The sequence below is a fragment of the Pelmatolapia mariae genome, linkage group LG5, assembly GCF_036321145.2.
Source record: "Pelmatolapia mariae isolate MD_Pm_ZW linkage group LG5, Pm_UMD_F_2, whole genome shotgun sequence".
Classification (NCBI taxonomy): Eukaryota; Metazoa; Chordata; class Actinopteri; order Cichliformes; family Cichlidae; genus Pelmatolapia; species Pelmatolapia mariae.
This window is the reverse complement of record NC_086231.1, coordinates 526,734-542,005: the sequence shown is the minus strand read 5'-3', so window position 1 is coordinate 542,005 and position 15,272 is coordinate 526,734. Positions and strand designations below refer to the sequence as shown.

General features: G+C 47.1%; 1 protein-coding gene across 3 annotated transcripts in view; it reads right to left on the bottom strand.

Annotated features, from left to right (window-relative positions):
- LOC134627322 (E3 ubiquitin-protein ligase RNF123) overlaps nt 1–15,272 on the bottom strand; it is a 98,260-nt gene that overhangs the window by 62,821 nt on the left and 20,167 nt on the right. Inside the window, exons 26-33 of one of the 3 annotated variants that reach the window (XM_063473291.1) lie at nt 14,127–14,234; nt 13,858–14,032; nt 12,205–12,279; nt 10,309–10,396; nt 8,980–9,067; nt 5,543–5,627; nt 3,860–3,886; nt 1,967–2,106 (exon numbers count right to left, since the gene is read on the bottom strand). In XM_063473291.1, coding sequence (XP_063329361.1) covers nt 1,967–2,106; nt 3,860–3,886; nt 5,543–5,627; nt 8,980–9,067; nt 10,309–10,396; nt 12,205–12,279; nt 13,858–14,032; nt 14,127–14,234 — 786 coding nt within the window. Of the gene's footprint in view, nt 1–1,966; nt 2,107–3,859; nt 3,887–5,542; nt 5,628–8,979; nt 9,068–10,308; nt 10,397–12,204; nt 12,280–13,857; nt 14,036–14,126; nt 14,235–15,272 lie in introns of all 3 variants that reach the window. The other 2 variants (XM_063473290.1, XM_063473292.1) reach the window with 2 other exon arrangements.

The following is a 15,272-nucleotide window of genomic DNA, read 5'->3' as shown; positions in this document are numbered from 1 at the left end:
ACTGAAACGAATGATCTGCGTTTATGAACAGCTCCAATCAAACTTTACTCCTTCATTATCAGTAATTAATAAAGGATCAATGGGTCGGAGGTATTGAGTATACAGTCAGGTCCATAAATATTGGGACATCGACACAATTCTAACATTTTTGGCTCTATACACCACCACAATGGATTCCAAATGAAACGAACAAGACATGCTTTAACTGCAGACTGTCAGCTTTTATTTGAGGGTATTTACATCCAAATCAGGTGAACGGTGTAGGAATTACAACAGTTTGCAAATGTGCCTCCCACTTCTTGAGGGACCAAAAGTAATGGGACAGAATAAGAACCATAAATCAAACATTCATTTTTTAATACTTGGTTGCAAATCCTTTACAGTCAATCACAGCCTGAAGTCTGGAACACATAGACATCACCAGACGCCGGGTTTCATCCCTGGTGATGCTCTGCCAGGCCTCTACTGCAACAGTCTTCAGTTCCTGCTTGTTCTTGGGGCATTTTCCCTTCAGTTTTGTCTTCAGCAAGTGAAATGCATGCTCAATCGGATTCAGGTCAGGTGATTGACTTGGCCATTGCAAAACAGTCCACTTCTTTCCCTTCAAAAACTCTTTGGTTGCTTTTGCAGTATGCTTTGGGTCGTTGTCCACCTGCACTGTGAAGCGCCGTCCAATGAGTTTTGAAGCATTTGTCTGAATATGAGCAGATAATATTGCCCGAAACACTTCAGAATTCATCGTGCTGCTTTTGTCAGCAGTCACATCATCAATAAATACAAGAGAACCAGTTCCACTGGCAGCCATACATGCCCACACCATGACACTTCCACCACAATGCTTCACTGATGAGGTGGTATGCTTAGGATCATGAGCAGTTCCTTTCCTTCTCCATATTCTTCTCTTCCCATCACTCTGGTACAAGTTGATGTTGGTCTCATCTGTCCATAGGATGTTGTTCCAGAACTGCGACGGCTTTTTCAGATGTCGTTTGGCAAACTCTAATCTGGCCTGCCTGTTTTTGGGGCTCACCAAAGGTTTACATCTTGTGGTGAACCCTCTGTATTCACACTGGTGGAGTCTTCTCTTGATTGTTGACTCTGACGCACATACACCTGCCTCCTAGAGAGTGTTCTTGATCTGGCCAACTGTTGTGAAGGGTGTTTTCTTCACCAGGGAAAGGATTCTTTGGTCATCCACCACAGTTGTGTCCCGTGGTCTTCCTAGTTTTTTGGTGTTGCTGAGCTCACCAGTGCGTTCCTTCTTTTTGGGAATGTTCTAAACAGTTGTTTTGGCCACGCCTGATGTTTTTGCAATCTCTCTGATGGGTTTGTTTTGTTTTTTCAGCCTAATGATGGCTTGCTTCACTGGTAGTGACAGCTCTTTGGATCTCATCCTGGCAGTTGACAGCAACAGGTTCAAAAAGCAAACAGCACACTTGAAATGAACTCTGGACCTTTTATTTGTTCATTGTAATTGGGGTAATGAGGGAATAACACACACCTGGCCATGGAACAGCTGAGAAGCCAATTGTCCCATTACTTTTGGTCCCTTAAGAAGTGGGAGGCACATATACAAACTGTCATAATTCCTATACTGTTCACCTGATTTGGATGTAAATACCCTCAAATAAAAGCTGACAGTCTGCAGTTAAAGCACATCTTGTTCGTTTCATTTGGAATCCATTGTGGTGGTGTATAGAGCCAAAAATGTTAGAATTGTGTCGATGTCCCAATATTTATGGACCTGACTGTAAATATTATTAAATATGTAAGACATTATTAAACACGCTGTAATGGGATATAAATACTAATGAGAGATAATTTGAGGGTTTTTTTTTTTTAAGTACTCGTCATTTCTGTTGATGTATTAAATAATGAGAGTTTCTCTTTCTGGACTTTCTATTTAACGCCGTGTCCTGCGTGTGCTCCCTCACCCGTACCTGCTGGGAGTCCTGGTTGTTCTTACCTCCTGGATCATGCCGATGAACTCGGAGAAGGCCCAGTTGAGTTGGTTCAGGACGCTGTTGAGGAAAGAGGCGGCCATGTCTTTATCCATGCTGAGCAGCTCCGCCATGTGTCTCTGCAGCAGCAACGATGGGCACGGCTCTGAACCAATCAGACGACAGAGGACAGGTGAGCAGAGAGAAAGCAGAGGACTGGAGACCGGACGCCGCCTGGCCCGCCCCGGCAGCAGCAGGTTTAGGACACCGTGTGGACAGCGTTACAGACACTCGCCGTTTCCTCTGTGTACATGTTCAATGACAATAAAGGCCTATTCTATTCTACTCTATTCTACATGTCTGTCATATTCATCAAAACCAAAGCAAACATGAGTGAAAGGAAAAGGGACACCGAGGGAAAACGGTCACTAACAGACACGCAGAGGAGGGATGGAGGAGGAAGGACACGGCAAAGACGGAGCAGGGAACACTGAGGAGAGGAGAGGAGGAGGAGGAAGCAAATAGATGAAGGACGGCTCTCTGGCGCTTTGGCCTCCTCCGGGAGAGCTGATGGGAGCTCCGTGGAGTCAAGTGTTCATTAAATCCAATCCTCTCTCTGCCCTCTGAACAATATAATAAAAAACACCCGCTGCGTCTCAAGTACGATGCTGTGAGACGTGTCCCAGTTGGGGTTTATTACTGGGATTACTGGGTTTTACTGGGCTCCATCAGCACAGATTTGATTTCTTATGACTGAAGGAAACTCTAAAAATAAAGAGTGCCGGAGCCGTTTACACTGAGCACAAAAATATGAATCCAATTAAAAAAGCTCCATTAAGAGTAATGCACAATGAAATGAAGCCATTAGGCCTCGAGCTTTAAACAGAGGCAGCATTACGAGCACCACCCAGACCGCCTCCGCCTTTTATATTTGTCCGTTTTTCCACCGAACGATGTCCAAAGATGTGCTCACAGTAAGACAACAATCCAACGGAGTTTCTGTAACTGTGCGACTACGAGTCATAATGAAGAATGAAGGAAAAAGCTCGATGTGAACATCACGCAGTAACAGACTCCAAGTATCCAGAGCAGGATGTCGAACTCTTTTTCTACTGTGGGAAACAAACAGCTCACTTTGATCTCAGGCCGGACCAGCGAGAGCCGCATCAGTGTAAAGACGTTTAACGACACGTGTAATCTGTGGCGTGTAAGCACGTCTCACTTTGTCTGCATGAATGCTGCTGGCCTGTCAGCACGACTCTTTGGGCTCAAATGAAACGTGTCAAACTCTCGACTGTGATGACCAAACACAACCTTTCTGCTCATTTTTGGATTTTCTTTCCAGTAATCCATTTTAAAGTCAATAGTGACAAAATTGAATTTTTTCTGGGTTTTTTTAATTTTTTTTTAAACCTTATATTACCATTACTGTTGTTGTTATTGTTATTATTATTATTATTATTATTATTATTATTATTATTATTATTATTATTATTATTATTTTACTAAATCACTTGCAACCTGAATGCACTGTGGGGTGGGTCTTTATCACCAAGAAAAGAAACGGACTCTGAAATAACTTTATTGTCCACAGACTGGAGTCTTTGCTGGGCCAATTCTGGTCCCTGGGCCTTATGTTTGACACCCGTGATCTAAAGCAAAGAATGACTAAGATTCAGATCAGCTGGAGAGGAAAAAAAAAAACCCTCAACAGGGGCAGCTGTGCCTCCAACCTGAGGAGAAAACCTGAAACGCTGAGTATCGACCGATTTCCACCAGAGGGTCGTTTATTGATTAAGTACAACGTGCACTTCTGGCTGAGTCAGGCTGAGGAGGCTCAGGAGAGTGGAGCAAGGAAGGGAGCAGGAGACACGGAGACAGCGAGGACAAAACTGGGAGAGGTGAAATGATGAACTTACTCTGGAAACTAGCAATGGACAGATCTCCTGAAAGGCATGCAAAGGAGAAGCACAGAGAAGTCAGAGTCCGTGCAGGAGTAAGACTCAGGTGGGACACAAACAGGATTCAGCACCACGGACAGAGCTTCTGTCCCAGTTCATATTCACGACACAATCACTGTCACTGCCACGTCCTGTGACATCGGCCACGCCTCATGCCACGCCCTCCGACCCATGCCACGCCCTGAGTCTGACCGATTACTCATCTTTAACCTCTTTATGCTCTGGTCACAGTGTTTGCACTCTCACAGTGTACCTCCCTCATCCATCCCTCAGTTCACCATCGTCAGCCTATCAGACTTTGGCGACTTTAAGCTGGGCGAGTAGTGACGAAGATGACGATGGGTGGCTCAGGGTCACTTCCTTTAGATACGAGGAGAGGGGTTCGGGCATTAGCTGCCGCAGCTCCAAACTGGAAGCGGATGTGAGCTGTGTCTCTGCCTACACTCTGTACGCTGACCCAGATCAGCAGACGGGCTTGGAGGGAGGTGGAGCTCAATCAGCAGGAATAACAAACTGGGAAACATGCTGGACGAGCGCCCAAACCTGATGGGAGGCGTAGTGTAGTTGGCATGCTGGACGTACTGGGCAGGTCGACGTGTGCCTGATATTTGTGATGGAAATGATCACAGTAACCTGAATATTAGTACTCACATCTCTGTTTTTAAAGAAAAGAAGAGGCAGTGGCTCCTCTCTATCACTCCGTCTCTATTCTGTGTTTATTCTGTCTCTACTGAATCTCTATTCTGTCCTTTGAGAGTGCGCTGAGAAGCTGGAAGGAGCACTCCGAGGAGGTGATGGATGTGGAAAATCAGAGTGAGGCAGACAGATCCAAGACAGTCAGTGAAGAGGAGGAGGAACTGAGGGAAGCTACGAAGAGGATGAAGATTAGACGGTCCAGATAAAACACCTGTGCAGGTATGGAGACGTCTAGGAGAGAGGCTGGTGTATAACTGACCTAAAGTAACGAATGAATTAATTTCCCCTTTAAAATAATTTAGTGAGCTACTTTCCTTTTTGCACTGTTGTTATTTTAGCATGTCGAGCCGTTTTATTGCATCTGGCTTTTATTTTTTCATCCTGAGCTCTTTAAAAACTCACTGAGGAGCGTCACAGAGTCAGTGAGGGGATGCGGTGGAGGGCAGGTGTTTTTGTATGCAGACACTCCCATAAAGCACTGCAGGCCGGGATCAGAGGGTGTAAACGGGCTGCTAAAGTGCCTCCACGTGACGATCCAGAGCTCGGCGTGCGAGGACCGACCAGCGCTTCACTCTGAGAGCAGATGTTCCTGCATGATGTCGACGCTGAGTCGAGGCTGTCTGTGTTTTTGAGCACAAACACTGAAGCTGCAGAGCTGCTTCCTAAAATAAAACGTCAGTCTTCATCTCGGCACAAACATCACACACAACTCTGGTGATTCATTTCTGACGTTCACCTCCACAAACGCTGATGATTAAAGCCGTAAATCACAGCGAGCTGCGGCAAAAATAAACTGCAGACGAGGCAGCCGCCGCCTCAATTTATTTATGGAAATTCATGAAAGAACGAGCACCTGAACCGGGAACGTGCTGCAAACCAAGAGGAGGAGATGGGAGCATGCACAGACAGAACAGAGCGGGTGTGAGAACAGCAAAGAGCACCTACTCTGCAGACTGGGCAGGTTGGCATCCTCGGGTTTGGTTTTCAGGAGATGAGGGAGGCGAGTGTATCTGTAGCCAAAACCACAACCCTGAGGAAGAGAGAGGGACGAAGGTCAGCAGAGCTGGAGGGAGACAGTTTCTCTCAGTCAAACTGCACAACAAAAACACTGAAGCGTCTGGAAGATGATCGCTGAAGCATCAGTGCTGCTTTACTTCTTGCAGCACTAACACTTAATCAGTGCTGATTTCACTGATTAATTAACAATAAACGATCAATAAATGTTGGTGTTAGACGACAAACACTGAGCAAAAGCCCGAACACTTCACTGTATCTTTGTTAAACGGCCGTAATGACCTAAAGAACTGGTTAAACATTGATTTTCATCTTAAAGAAAGATGCCATGTCTGGTTGTGCTGACCGGCCTCTCTTGACCACTCAGGGCGGTGCATCCTTCAGTCTGTTAAAAGCTTGGCTGTGATTGGTGAAAGCTCCTATAAGGTTAGTTCTGTATGTTTGTCCTTCAGCTCGCTCAAAACACCGCTGCTCCACTTTCACCTGAGGCAAGACAGCGTGAACATGTTAACTCTTTGCAAGCTTCAATTCGTGGCTTCCTGTCAACATTATGATTCCTATAGAGACTGAATGTGTTGGTGCCACTGCATTAGTCTGAACACTGAGGGCTGCTGATCAGATCCTCAGTGAACATCTTTCAGCTCTTTCAGTTGTTGCCCTTCATACAGGAACTGCTTCTACTTTTACGTCTTTGCTCAAGTCTCACTCCGACTGGCCTCGAGCTAAACCTCGTCATCCTGTAAAGACACTGTTCTGTTTTTGGCTTCCTGTGAAGCTCTGCTTGTTTTAAATGTGCTGCATGAACAGACTTCACCGTGGCCCAGAGCTGATGGCAGGAATGCAGCACCTCCTCATACCAGCTGAGTAAGTAAGTAAAATTTATTTATATAGCGCTTTTCACAGATAAAAATCACAAAGTGCTTTACAACACAAGAAATGGAAATATAAAACAATGTAACAGTAAATAAAACAGCAATGTAAGACAATAAAAACAACATAAGAGGAAATTAATAAAATGCTTTTCTAAATAAAAATGTCTTCAGCTGTTTTTTAAAAGAATCAATGAGTCCGTGCAGCGTAGAGACCGTGGGAGAGAACTCCACAGCCGTGGTGCCGCTGCCTGAAAGGCCCGATCACCACCAGTTTTAAAACGAGTGCGCGCTACCACCAGCAGACTCTGATCTAATGACCTTAAAGCTCGAGAAGATGAATGTGGGTTCAGCAGGTCAGATTAATATTGGGGAGCTTGACCATGTAGGGCCCTAAAGGTTAGAACTAAAATTTTAAAATGAAACCTAAAACTTACAGGCAACCAGTGAAGGGAGGCTTAAACTGGAGTAATATGAGATCTTCTCTTGGTGCCTGTTAAGAGTCGTGCTGCAGCAGTCTGCACAGTCTGGAGACGATTTAAGGCAGATTTGTTAAAACAAGTAAAAAGTTACAGTAGTCTAAACGAGAGGAAATAAAAGCATGAATAATCATCTCAAGTTCAGGCTTTGACACCATTAGTCTGAGTTTAGAAATATTCAGTAAATGATAAAAACAGTTTCGGACCAGCTGCTCGAGCGACATCGAGCTGTCAAACATGACACCGAGGTTTCTGAGGCTCGATTTTACAGAAGGGTCTAAGGCTACGTTCACACTGCAGGTCTTAATGCTCAATTCCGATTTTTTTTGTCTGCTTGTTCACACTACAAATAAAATGCGACAGCAAACGCGCTCTAGTGTGAAGCCTCAAAGCGGCCCGCATGCGCAAAATAAGACGTCACACACAACGCGCTCTGTTTAGACCCAGAGCAAACAACATTGTTTGACTGATGGCCCTTAATATAAAGACTTCGGACTTAACTTAAAGCAAAAATTGGGAAACGTAATTTTGTTATTTACATAATAATGTAAATAACCTAATAATGATCCTTATTGCTGTTTTAGAGGAGCGGTGCTTCAAAGGATAGTTGCAGATTTCTGTCAGAATCTGCAGATTATACAGTACAAATAAAATGTTCACGTTTCTCCAACGTTGTCTTCCCAACAGTTTCACTAACATCTACACTGGATGGCCGGGAAGTGTTCGCGATGTCTTCTCCGGCGCTGATAATCGGCGTCTGTCTTGTGTCAGTGACGTAAAAGACGGATTTAATGCGACATGACCGTTCAAACAGCAGTCGCTTTCTAAAACATCGGATATGTATCGGATTCAGTACCACATACAAAAGTGACCCAGATCGGATTTGAAAATATCGGATTTGTGCCGTTCACACTGTCATACCATGATCGGATATGGGTCGCATAGGGTCAAAAAAGTCGGATTTGATGCGCTTTCGCCTGCAGTGTGAACGTAGCCTCTGAAGCTGCCTAATTTCTGAGACCATGTGGTCTGGAGCAATAATTAGAGTTTCTGTTTTATCAGAGTTTAGTTGGAGGAAATTGTCATTTAACCATTGGTTGATTTCTGTCAGGCAATTACTTAAATTGGACAATTTATAAAACTCAGAAATCCTGAAGGAACAGTATAGTTGAATGTTATCAGCATAGAGATGATAGGAGATATTTTTTTATAGCGCCTAATAATTTGGCTCAGGGGGAATATATAAAGTAGAAACAGAACTGGACCCAGGACAGATCCCTGAGGCTCCATGATTCATGCAAACAGTAAAAGATGTCTCAGACAAATATGACATTTTAAAACAACACCAGTAATCCCAAACAAGTTGTTGAGTCTGTTTATCATGATGCTGTGATCTACAGTATCTAAAGCAGAGCTGAGATCTAACAGGACCAGCACTGTGTCTCCAGAGTCTGCTGCCATCAAGATATCACTAGATACTCTAAGTAAGGCCGTTTCAGTGGGTGCAATTTACTAAAACCAGACTGGAAAGTGTCCATAACTGCATTTTTATCCAGGAAATAGTTAAGTTGTTCTACTACTACTTTTTCTAAAACCTTCTATATAAAAGGCAATTTGGATATTGGCCTATAACTGTTAAGAAGAGATGGATCCAGCTGAGGTTTCTTTAATATTGGCTCAACAACAGCTTGTTTAAAGAAGCTGGAAACTGAACCAGTATGAAGAGAAATATTTATCATTTCCACAATACAGGGGCCAATGGAATCAAACACACTAGTGAAAAGTGAAGATGGAAGGACATCAAGGGGGCTTGAAGTCTGTTTTATATGACAAAGCAGGACTCTGATGTCCTGTAATGTAACAGGAGTAAAATAAATGATTTGTTTGTGACTGAGCCGCCTCATCACTGACGATCGTTTTATTTTTCCTGCTAACGTGACCCAAACCCACGAAGATTGAGTTTAGGATAAACCCTGAGAGCGTGTGTGTGTGTGTGCGCGTGTGTGTGTGTGTCTCTCACCCTCCACAGTCTGACCAGGATCCAGTTGGTCTGGGCCCAGGGTCTCTGCTCGTACGGAGCCAGCAGGTTCTTCATCATGGCCACTCGTCTGGAATCAGACAGGTGAGCATCAACACGTCACTTCCTGTCAGCTCCGACTCATAAACATCATTTCAGTGAGAGCAGCTGTTTCCAGGACTGCTGAACAGCTGCTCTGATGCTGCTAACGTCACCGCACAGACGTTTGTTCAGTGAGCAGAGCTCTGGCTTGGCTCACACATCAGGCTCGATTACAGCAGCTAAAAAGGCACAAACAATAAAAACAATGCACCCACTTCTCACCCAGCTGTCAGAGTGCGAGCGTGCTACACGTGAACAGGGCTAACATACAGACCGAGGGCGTGGACTGAGGGAGGAAGGAGCAGCGGCGACACGCATCGTGCAACTTCCCTGTGAGCGGACAGCAGAGCTGAGGGACGTTTTATCCGACTCATTATCCTGACTGATGCTCAGAAACGATCCCGTGTGTCGTTTAGTGTAATGAGACAAACTAAGCCGTTCATCACGAGCTGCACGTCTGACACACGTTGATCCATCAGCTGTGGCGAGCTGACATCACATGACATCAATCCCTTCAGGAGGTCCGTTTGTGAGCGCAGCTGTTATTCACATCAGACTGCCCACCGTCTCTGCCGACACCCCGCTGCTGGTCCCGCCCTGATGTTTGAACCCTGCCGGCAGGTTTCAGGGTCAGAGGTCAGATGAAAACAGCTCTCAGAGTGGGTGTAGTGCATGGATCCAACTACACCATCCCATAAACTCCAGCATGTTACAGAGGGCCCAGCGTGGCTTTATTAAACCCTTTAACAGCCTTAAATACTGCCAGCTAATAAGAATCCACCATTAGAAGATTTAGACTTTCTATTTTAAATGCGTCTCATCGCAAAAACTTGAGCGCTGCGTCTGAATTCACACAGGATGGGAGCCACTGGTATTTAATGTGGCATGCTGATTGGTCGGTTCAAAGACAACTGGAGCCACGGGATTGGACATGGACATGAGCTCACGTCCGCCCCTCTCGGTGGAGCAGCGGTTAGCGCCATCGCCTCACAGCAGGAAGCGTCTCCCCGAGGTCGCTGGTTTCCTCCCGCACCCCAAGCACGCGCTCGTTAGCTTAACTGCTTAACTGACTGCAGGTGAGAGAGTGAGTAGCGAGTGTGTGTCACCCACGATGGACTGGCCACCTGTCCAGGTGGGATGGGCGAGTAAGTGTTTACTGATCACTGAAGAGCAGCAGCTCAGAGTCACCCTGAAGGGTTTTTCTGGAAAACAGAATCAAACCAGACTCACTGCTCCTCCAGGATCCTCTCCACAGCCCTGAGGGATTGTGGGTAACAGACGTAGCTGGCCAGCGCCTGCATCAGAGAGTCTTTGATATCTGAGAGGAGAGAGAGCAGATCAGAGATGCATTCAAAGACAGCTGGAAAAATAAACATTGCAGCAGGAAAACAGCTTTACTGCGAGTGTGCAGCAGCGCCCCCTGCTGTTTGCTTCCAGGTTGGTCGGTCACACACACACACACACACACACACACACACACACACACACGATCAGTTACACCTTTCTAATGACACACTGTTATCAGCAGGCTCTCACTTTCCCATCCTCTACCCTTCCTCCTTCCTCCTCCGCCAAGTCAGCCTCTGGGGGAGCAGAGAACCTCCTCATCTTCAGTCTCCTCATTAAAAATGGCAGTGAGGCGCGTCTAAGCCATTACATCCACTCAGTCTCCTCCGCTGTCCTCCAGCAGCACTTCATAATTAACAGGTCCCGCCTCGCCGTTTGGACCAAACCGCTCAAGGCCGGTTTTCCCCGCACGGCGTTTTATCTCAGATGATGGATGGAACTGCTGAGCTCATCGTTTCTGCTGCGAGGCGTCCCGCGGTCCTCGGGGGATTCGGTTCATTTGTCATGGTGGGCTCCAGTGCTCGCCCTCCGTCTCCTCGTAGATGCACATTCAGATGCACAGCAGAATGTGAAGCTGCTACGTCACCTCATTCAAGTTATCACAGTCACACATCCCCGGGCGGGCGGTGTCGACGCCACCCCATCGGCCGTTTCCAGGCGACGGATCACAAACCGAGGCTAAATGTTCCCTCCTCAGCCTGGATTCAGATCAGCTTTCTGGATTACACCAAGAGTATCAGGAACCTTTGACTGTGGGTGGGACCCATGTGACCTGCTCACACACAACACCCTCCTACAGTTCTGGCCAACATGCAAACATCTCCACCCCTGTAAGGTGGTCATTCATAGACAAGAGATGGTGAGGGGCTCAGAGGAGAGCCACTGCTCCTCCATATGGAAGGGAGGCAGTGGAGGAGGTTCAGCATCTGACCAGGAGGCCCAGCACACACAGCTGGAGAGATTACAGAAGCCACAGAACAGCTGGAGGAGGTGAAGGTCCAGGAGTGAGTGAATGAGTGGATGGGTGGAGTATTTTACATATTTTAGGCATAAAAACTTTCGTTTGGGCTACAACAAAGTGTTGACCACCCAGCAGGGGGCGCTGCTGCACAGAGGGGCTAGCTTCCTCTGACTGAAGCTGATCTGCACTAAAAGACGTACACGAGTACAGAGAAGGACATGCAGACATGGGACAGATTAAAGGAAAAGCCATCCTAAAGGGTCAGGTGTCTGCTGCACCAAAGAGTGCTGCACAGACCCACACCACCCTCAACTGTAACGCTCTGTGGGTGGAGACTGGACCACCAGCAACATGAAGTGAAGCTAAGCTTGTTACAACTGGCCTCACTTTATAGAAATAAGGTTTTATTCTAAACAATCTTAGTAAGAACTGAAGAGGTCAAGAAGGCGAGCGTCCTCCAGGCCAGTGGAGGCGTGTCTTTAATTAGAAATGAAGCCCAGTCTCCCACTCTGCACTGCGAGGGCAGCAGGACCGCAGAGAGTCGAACATATGAATAAAAGTGATCTCAGAAGAGGAGACTGCCGATTCCAGCGTGCTGCCCTTTACTCGACTAGAATTAAAGGTGGACCTGTTCTGGCTCGCTATGATTGGATGAAAACTGTGAGGCGTGACCCATTTTTATAAAGTGGTGCCAAGGTCAGGGTTTTCCTTTAATCTGTCACACATCTTTATTGAAAATCTCCCAGGGACAGAAAAATGTTATAAAGCAAGGTCTCTGTGTGTGTGTGTGTGTGTGTGTGTGTGTGTGTGTGTGTTACCTGTCCCAACGATGCGTGGATCTGCAAAGTGCTTCGCGAGGATGGCGGCGAGCTGAGTCAGAGTTTCCTCGTAGCCTGAGGGAGAAAGATAAAATAAAGTGTGTGTGTGTGTGTGTGGGGCCATAACGGAGGTTTAAACTTCTGAAAATACAGTAAAAAGTCTAAAACGTCTGCTTGTGCTTGTTTGTGACGAGCAGCAGAGTCTATAGTTATAATGATTATAAAGGCTCATTTAGACTATCGGCTCTCAAACTGGGGTTCACGGACCCCCAGGGGTCTGCAAGCCATAGATTGGAGGTCCACGAAAACTCGTAGTGGCTCGTAAATACATGTGCATCATCCGGGGTCGAGCTAATTAGTACAAATATTAATAAAATAAAATAATAATAAAAGTCCGTCCACTTCATCAAGTAACGCAAAAGTCAAACCAGCTAAAATGAGAACGTATGACATCAGTGACCTCGAGTCGGGCTTTATCGAGGATGGAAGTGTCTTCAAGTACTAACAAATGAATCAATGAAGCATCTCATCACAAAGCACCCAGAGTTTCATCTGCATGAGGACTGTAAGGGAAAAGGTTTTCCCTGATGCCGTCAGACTGCGAGCTGTAGGACCGGCTCGGATCACTTGGAACCTGGTACCAGGTACTACGACCTAATGGAAAACCCTGATAACCGTGGTGAACCGTGCCGAGCAGGTACTAATGCAAAAGAAGCTTTGCCCTCTTCTTTCACAGATGATGATCCCAGGGTGTCATTGCGTGTGAATGGCCACATGGTGTGCCCATCAAAATCAAAATACTGTGCCGCCCTGTCTGCATGGATTCCCAGTAGGGCTGAAGGTTCGGCTCCCACATACCGGCGGACTGTTAATGACTGACAGATGAAATCATCTCGTGGGCCGTACGGTTGACACGCCTGCTCTAGAGTTCACAGAGAAGGTCTGAAACAGGAAATGCCCAGCGAGCAGCAGCTCTCTGGGAGGAAACGCCCTGTTGAGGTCAGAGGAGAAGGGCAGACTGCTTCGAGCTGATAGGAAGTCAAAAGAAATAACCGCTAATCGATAACCAATAAAATAACAACTCATTATAACCGAGGTGTGCAGAAGAGCAGCAGCAGATCACGCCGTCTCACTCCTGAAGCTAAGAACAGAAAACAAACCGATCAATCTGGACAGCGTTTCCTGACGTCTGCTGCGACGTGCACATAGTCGGCTCAGAGGTGGGGAGACCACGACCAGCCTGCCTGTGTGAGCGGTTCAGGCTGTGGAGGTGCGATGCTGTGGGGAGACTTTCAGTACAAGCATCGTTTAAACACACAAACACGAGACGGGAAAACTGGAGAGGCGGGAAACAAAAACCCGGCGTCACTGAAACGGCGTTAACCTAAAACAGGATCAAAAACTGAAGCATCATCAGCACAGCTGGACCACGACAGGTGCACCTGCAGACAACTTTGACAGGTGAGGGTGGAAAAGGGAACGCTCGACTTGGCTTCACAGCAAAGACTAATACAAAAAATAAATCTTCCAATTATCTTCCATAACAACCCTGATGAAGCGCGCCCAGCCCGTTCAAAGACCTGCCTCGGGTCACACAGGACAGCCTCAAACATCACCTGCAGGCTGGGTGGGCTGATGGTTCGCGGTCCTTACCGGGCAGCTCGTCCATGCCGTTAGCTGGGCTGAAGTAGTTCTTCAGGGCGCTGTACGCGTTCATGGCGACGTTGAGGTAGAACTCTGGTGTGAAGGCGAACAGAGAGCCGGTGTTGTCGGCGTGCTCGATGGTGCGGATGCAGACACACAGCAGCCAGTAGATGTCCAGCATCTTCTCCTGGAGACAGAGCAGCAGCACACAGCTCAGAAACAACACAAAATCCACCATTTAATGCAGACGCACAGCGCGGGCGGAGCGGCCTGCTCACCTTGGAGTAGATGGTGGCGTTGATCCAGGCCAGCCTCCTGCTCAGGTGGTTCAGCTTCTCCGCAAAAACCTTCTGGCTCTTCTGGAGCTCCTCCAGGATGTCGGCCCTCTGAAACAGACACGCAATCATTAAGCAGCCAACCGTCAGTGCCGGCGTTCGGTTACTCCGTTATTCCCTGGACCGCAGGAACGGAGACGCTCCCAGGTGTTCTGCTGTGCTGATGTGAGCAGGTACGTGTGCCTCCTCTGATCTGACATGATGTGCACGCTGCAGGTTTCTGGTTCCCTGCAGTTAACGAGGACATACACGGCCTGACTGAGGCCCTCGCTGATCACAGGAGGCATCACTCCTGATGGGGGCGCTCCTCCTACTCTTCCCGTCTGCCTTCAGAGACTCTGTGGCACTAATGAGAGGAGCTTCTGCATCACAACGGGCTGACAGCAGCGCGGCCAATTACCTCGAGAAGAGCTCCAACAAACAAAGAGGAGTGTGTCAGATTTATTAATGAGGACGGACCAACAGCGGGGTTTAAACGAGGGTTTCTAGATTCAGTGGGAAACCAAAGGAGGCCTGTGACCTGAATAAAAGCTGAGGATGCCTGAGCATGAGTCTCACTTTAACACATTTGAGTTTAATAACTACAGAGACCATCAATAAAGAAATCCTGCAGCGAGAACGACATGAAAACATGAAACGTGGCAGAAAATGAGGGCCTGTTGGTGGGAATGCATCGCCTCAGTGAGGGGTGGAGGGGTGGAGGGGTGCGTTAACCGAGCCATCCCCCCTTTCACTGAAAGATGCTCTTTTGTTCTATTGTTCGTGTCGTTGGCAGTGATCCAATCAGAAGTGATCTCATGTGCAGTCCGGTCAGACGTCCACACGCATGAAAACACAGCAGAGAGCAGACATACGGACACGTTTCACACCTGCTGTAGAGGAAAATAAGACACTCTGTTTTTGTTAGCCTGCAACAAAGGTCTTTCTCCCATAGGGGGCGCCAGAGCCAATCATCTGCCTCCATCTCCCAGCATCCATGAACCTCCTCTGAGCTCCTCTATCCCACTGCAGTGATAATCTGTCTAAAGCTGTCTGACTCAGGTCAATCAGCCAATCAGGTCCCACCTCTGACCCCACCCACCTCACCAA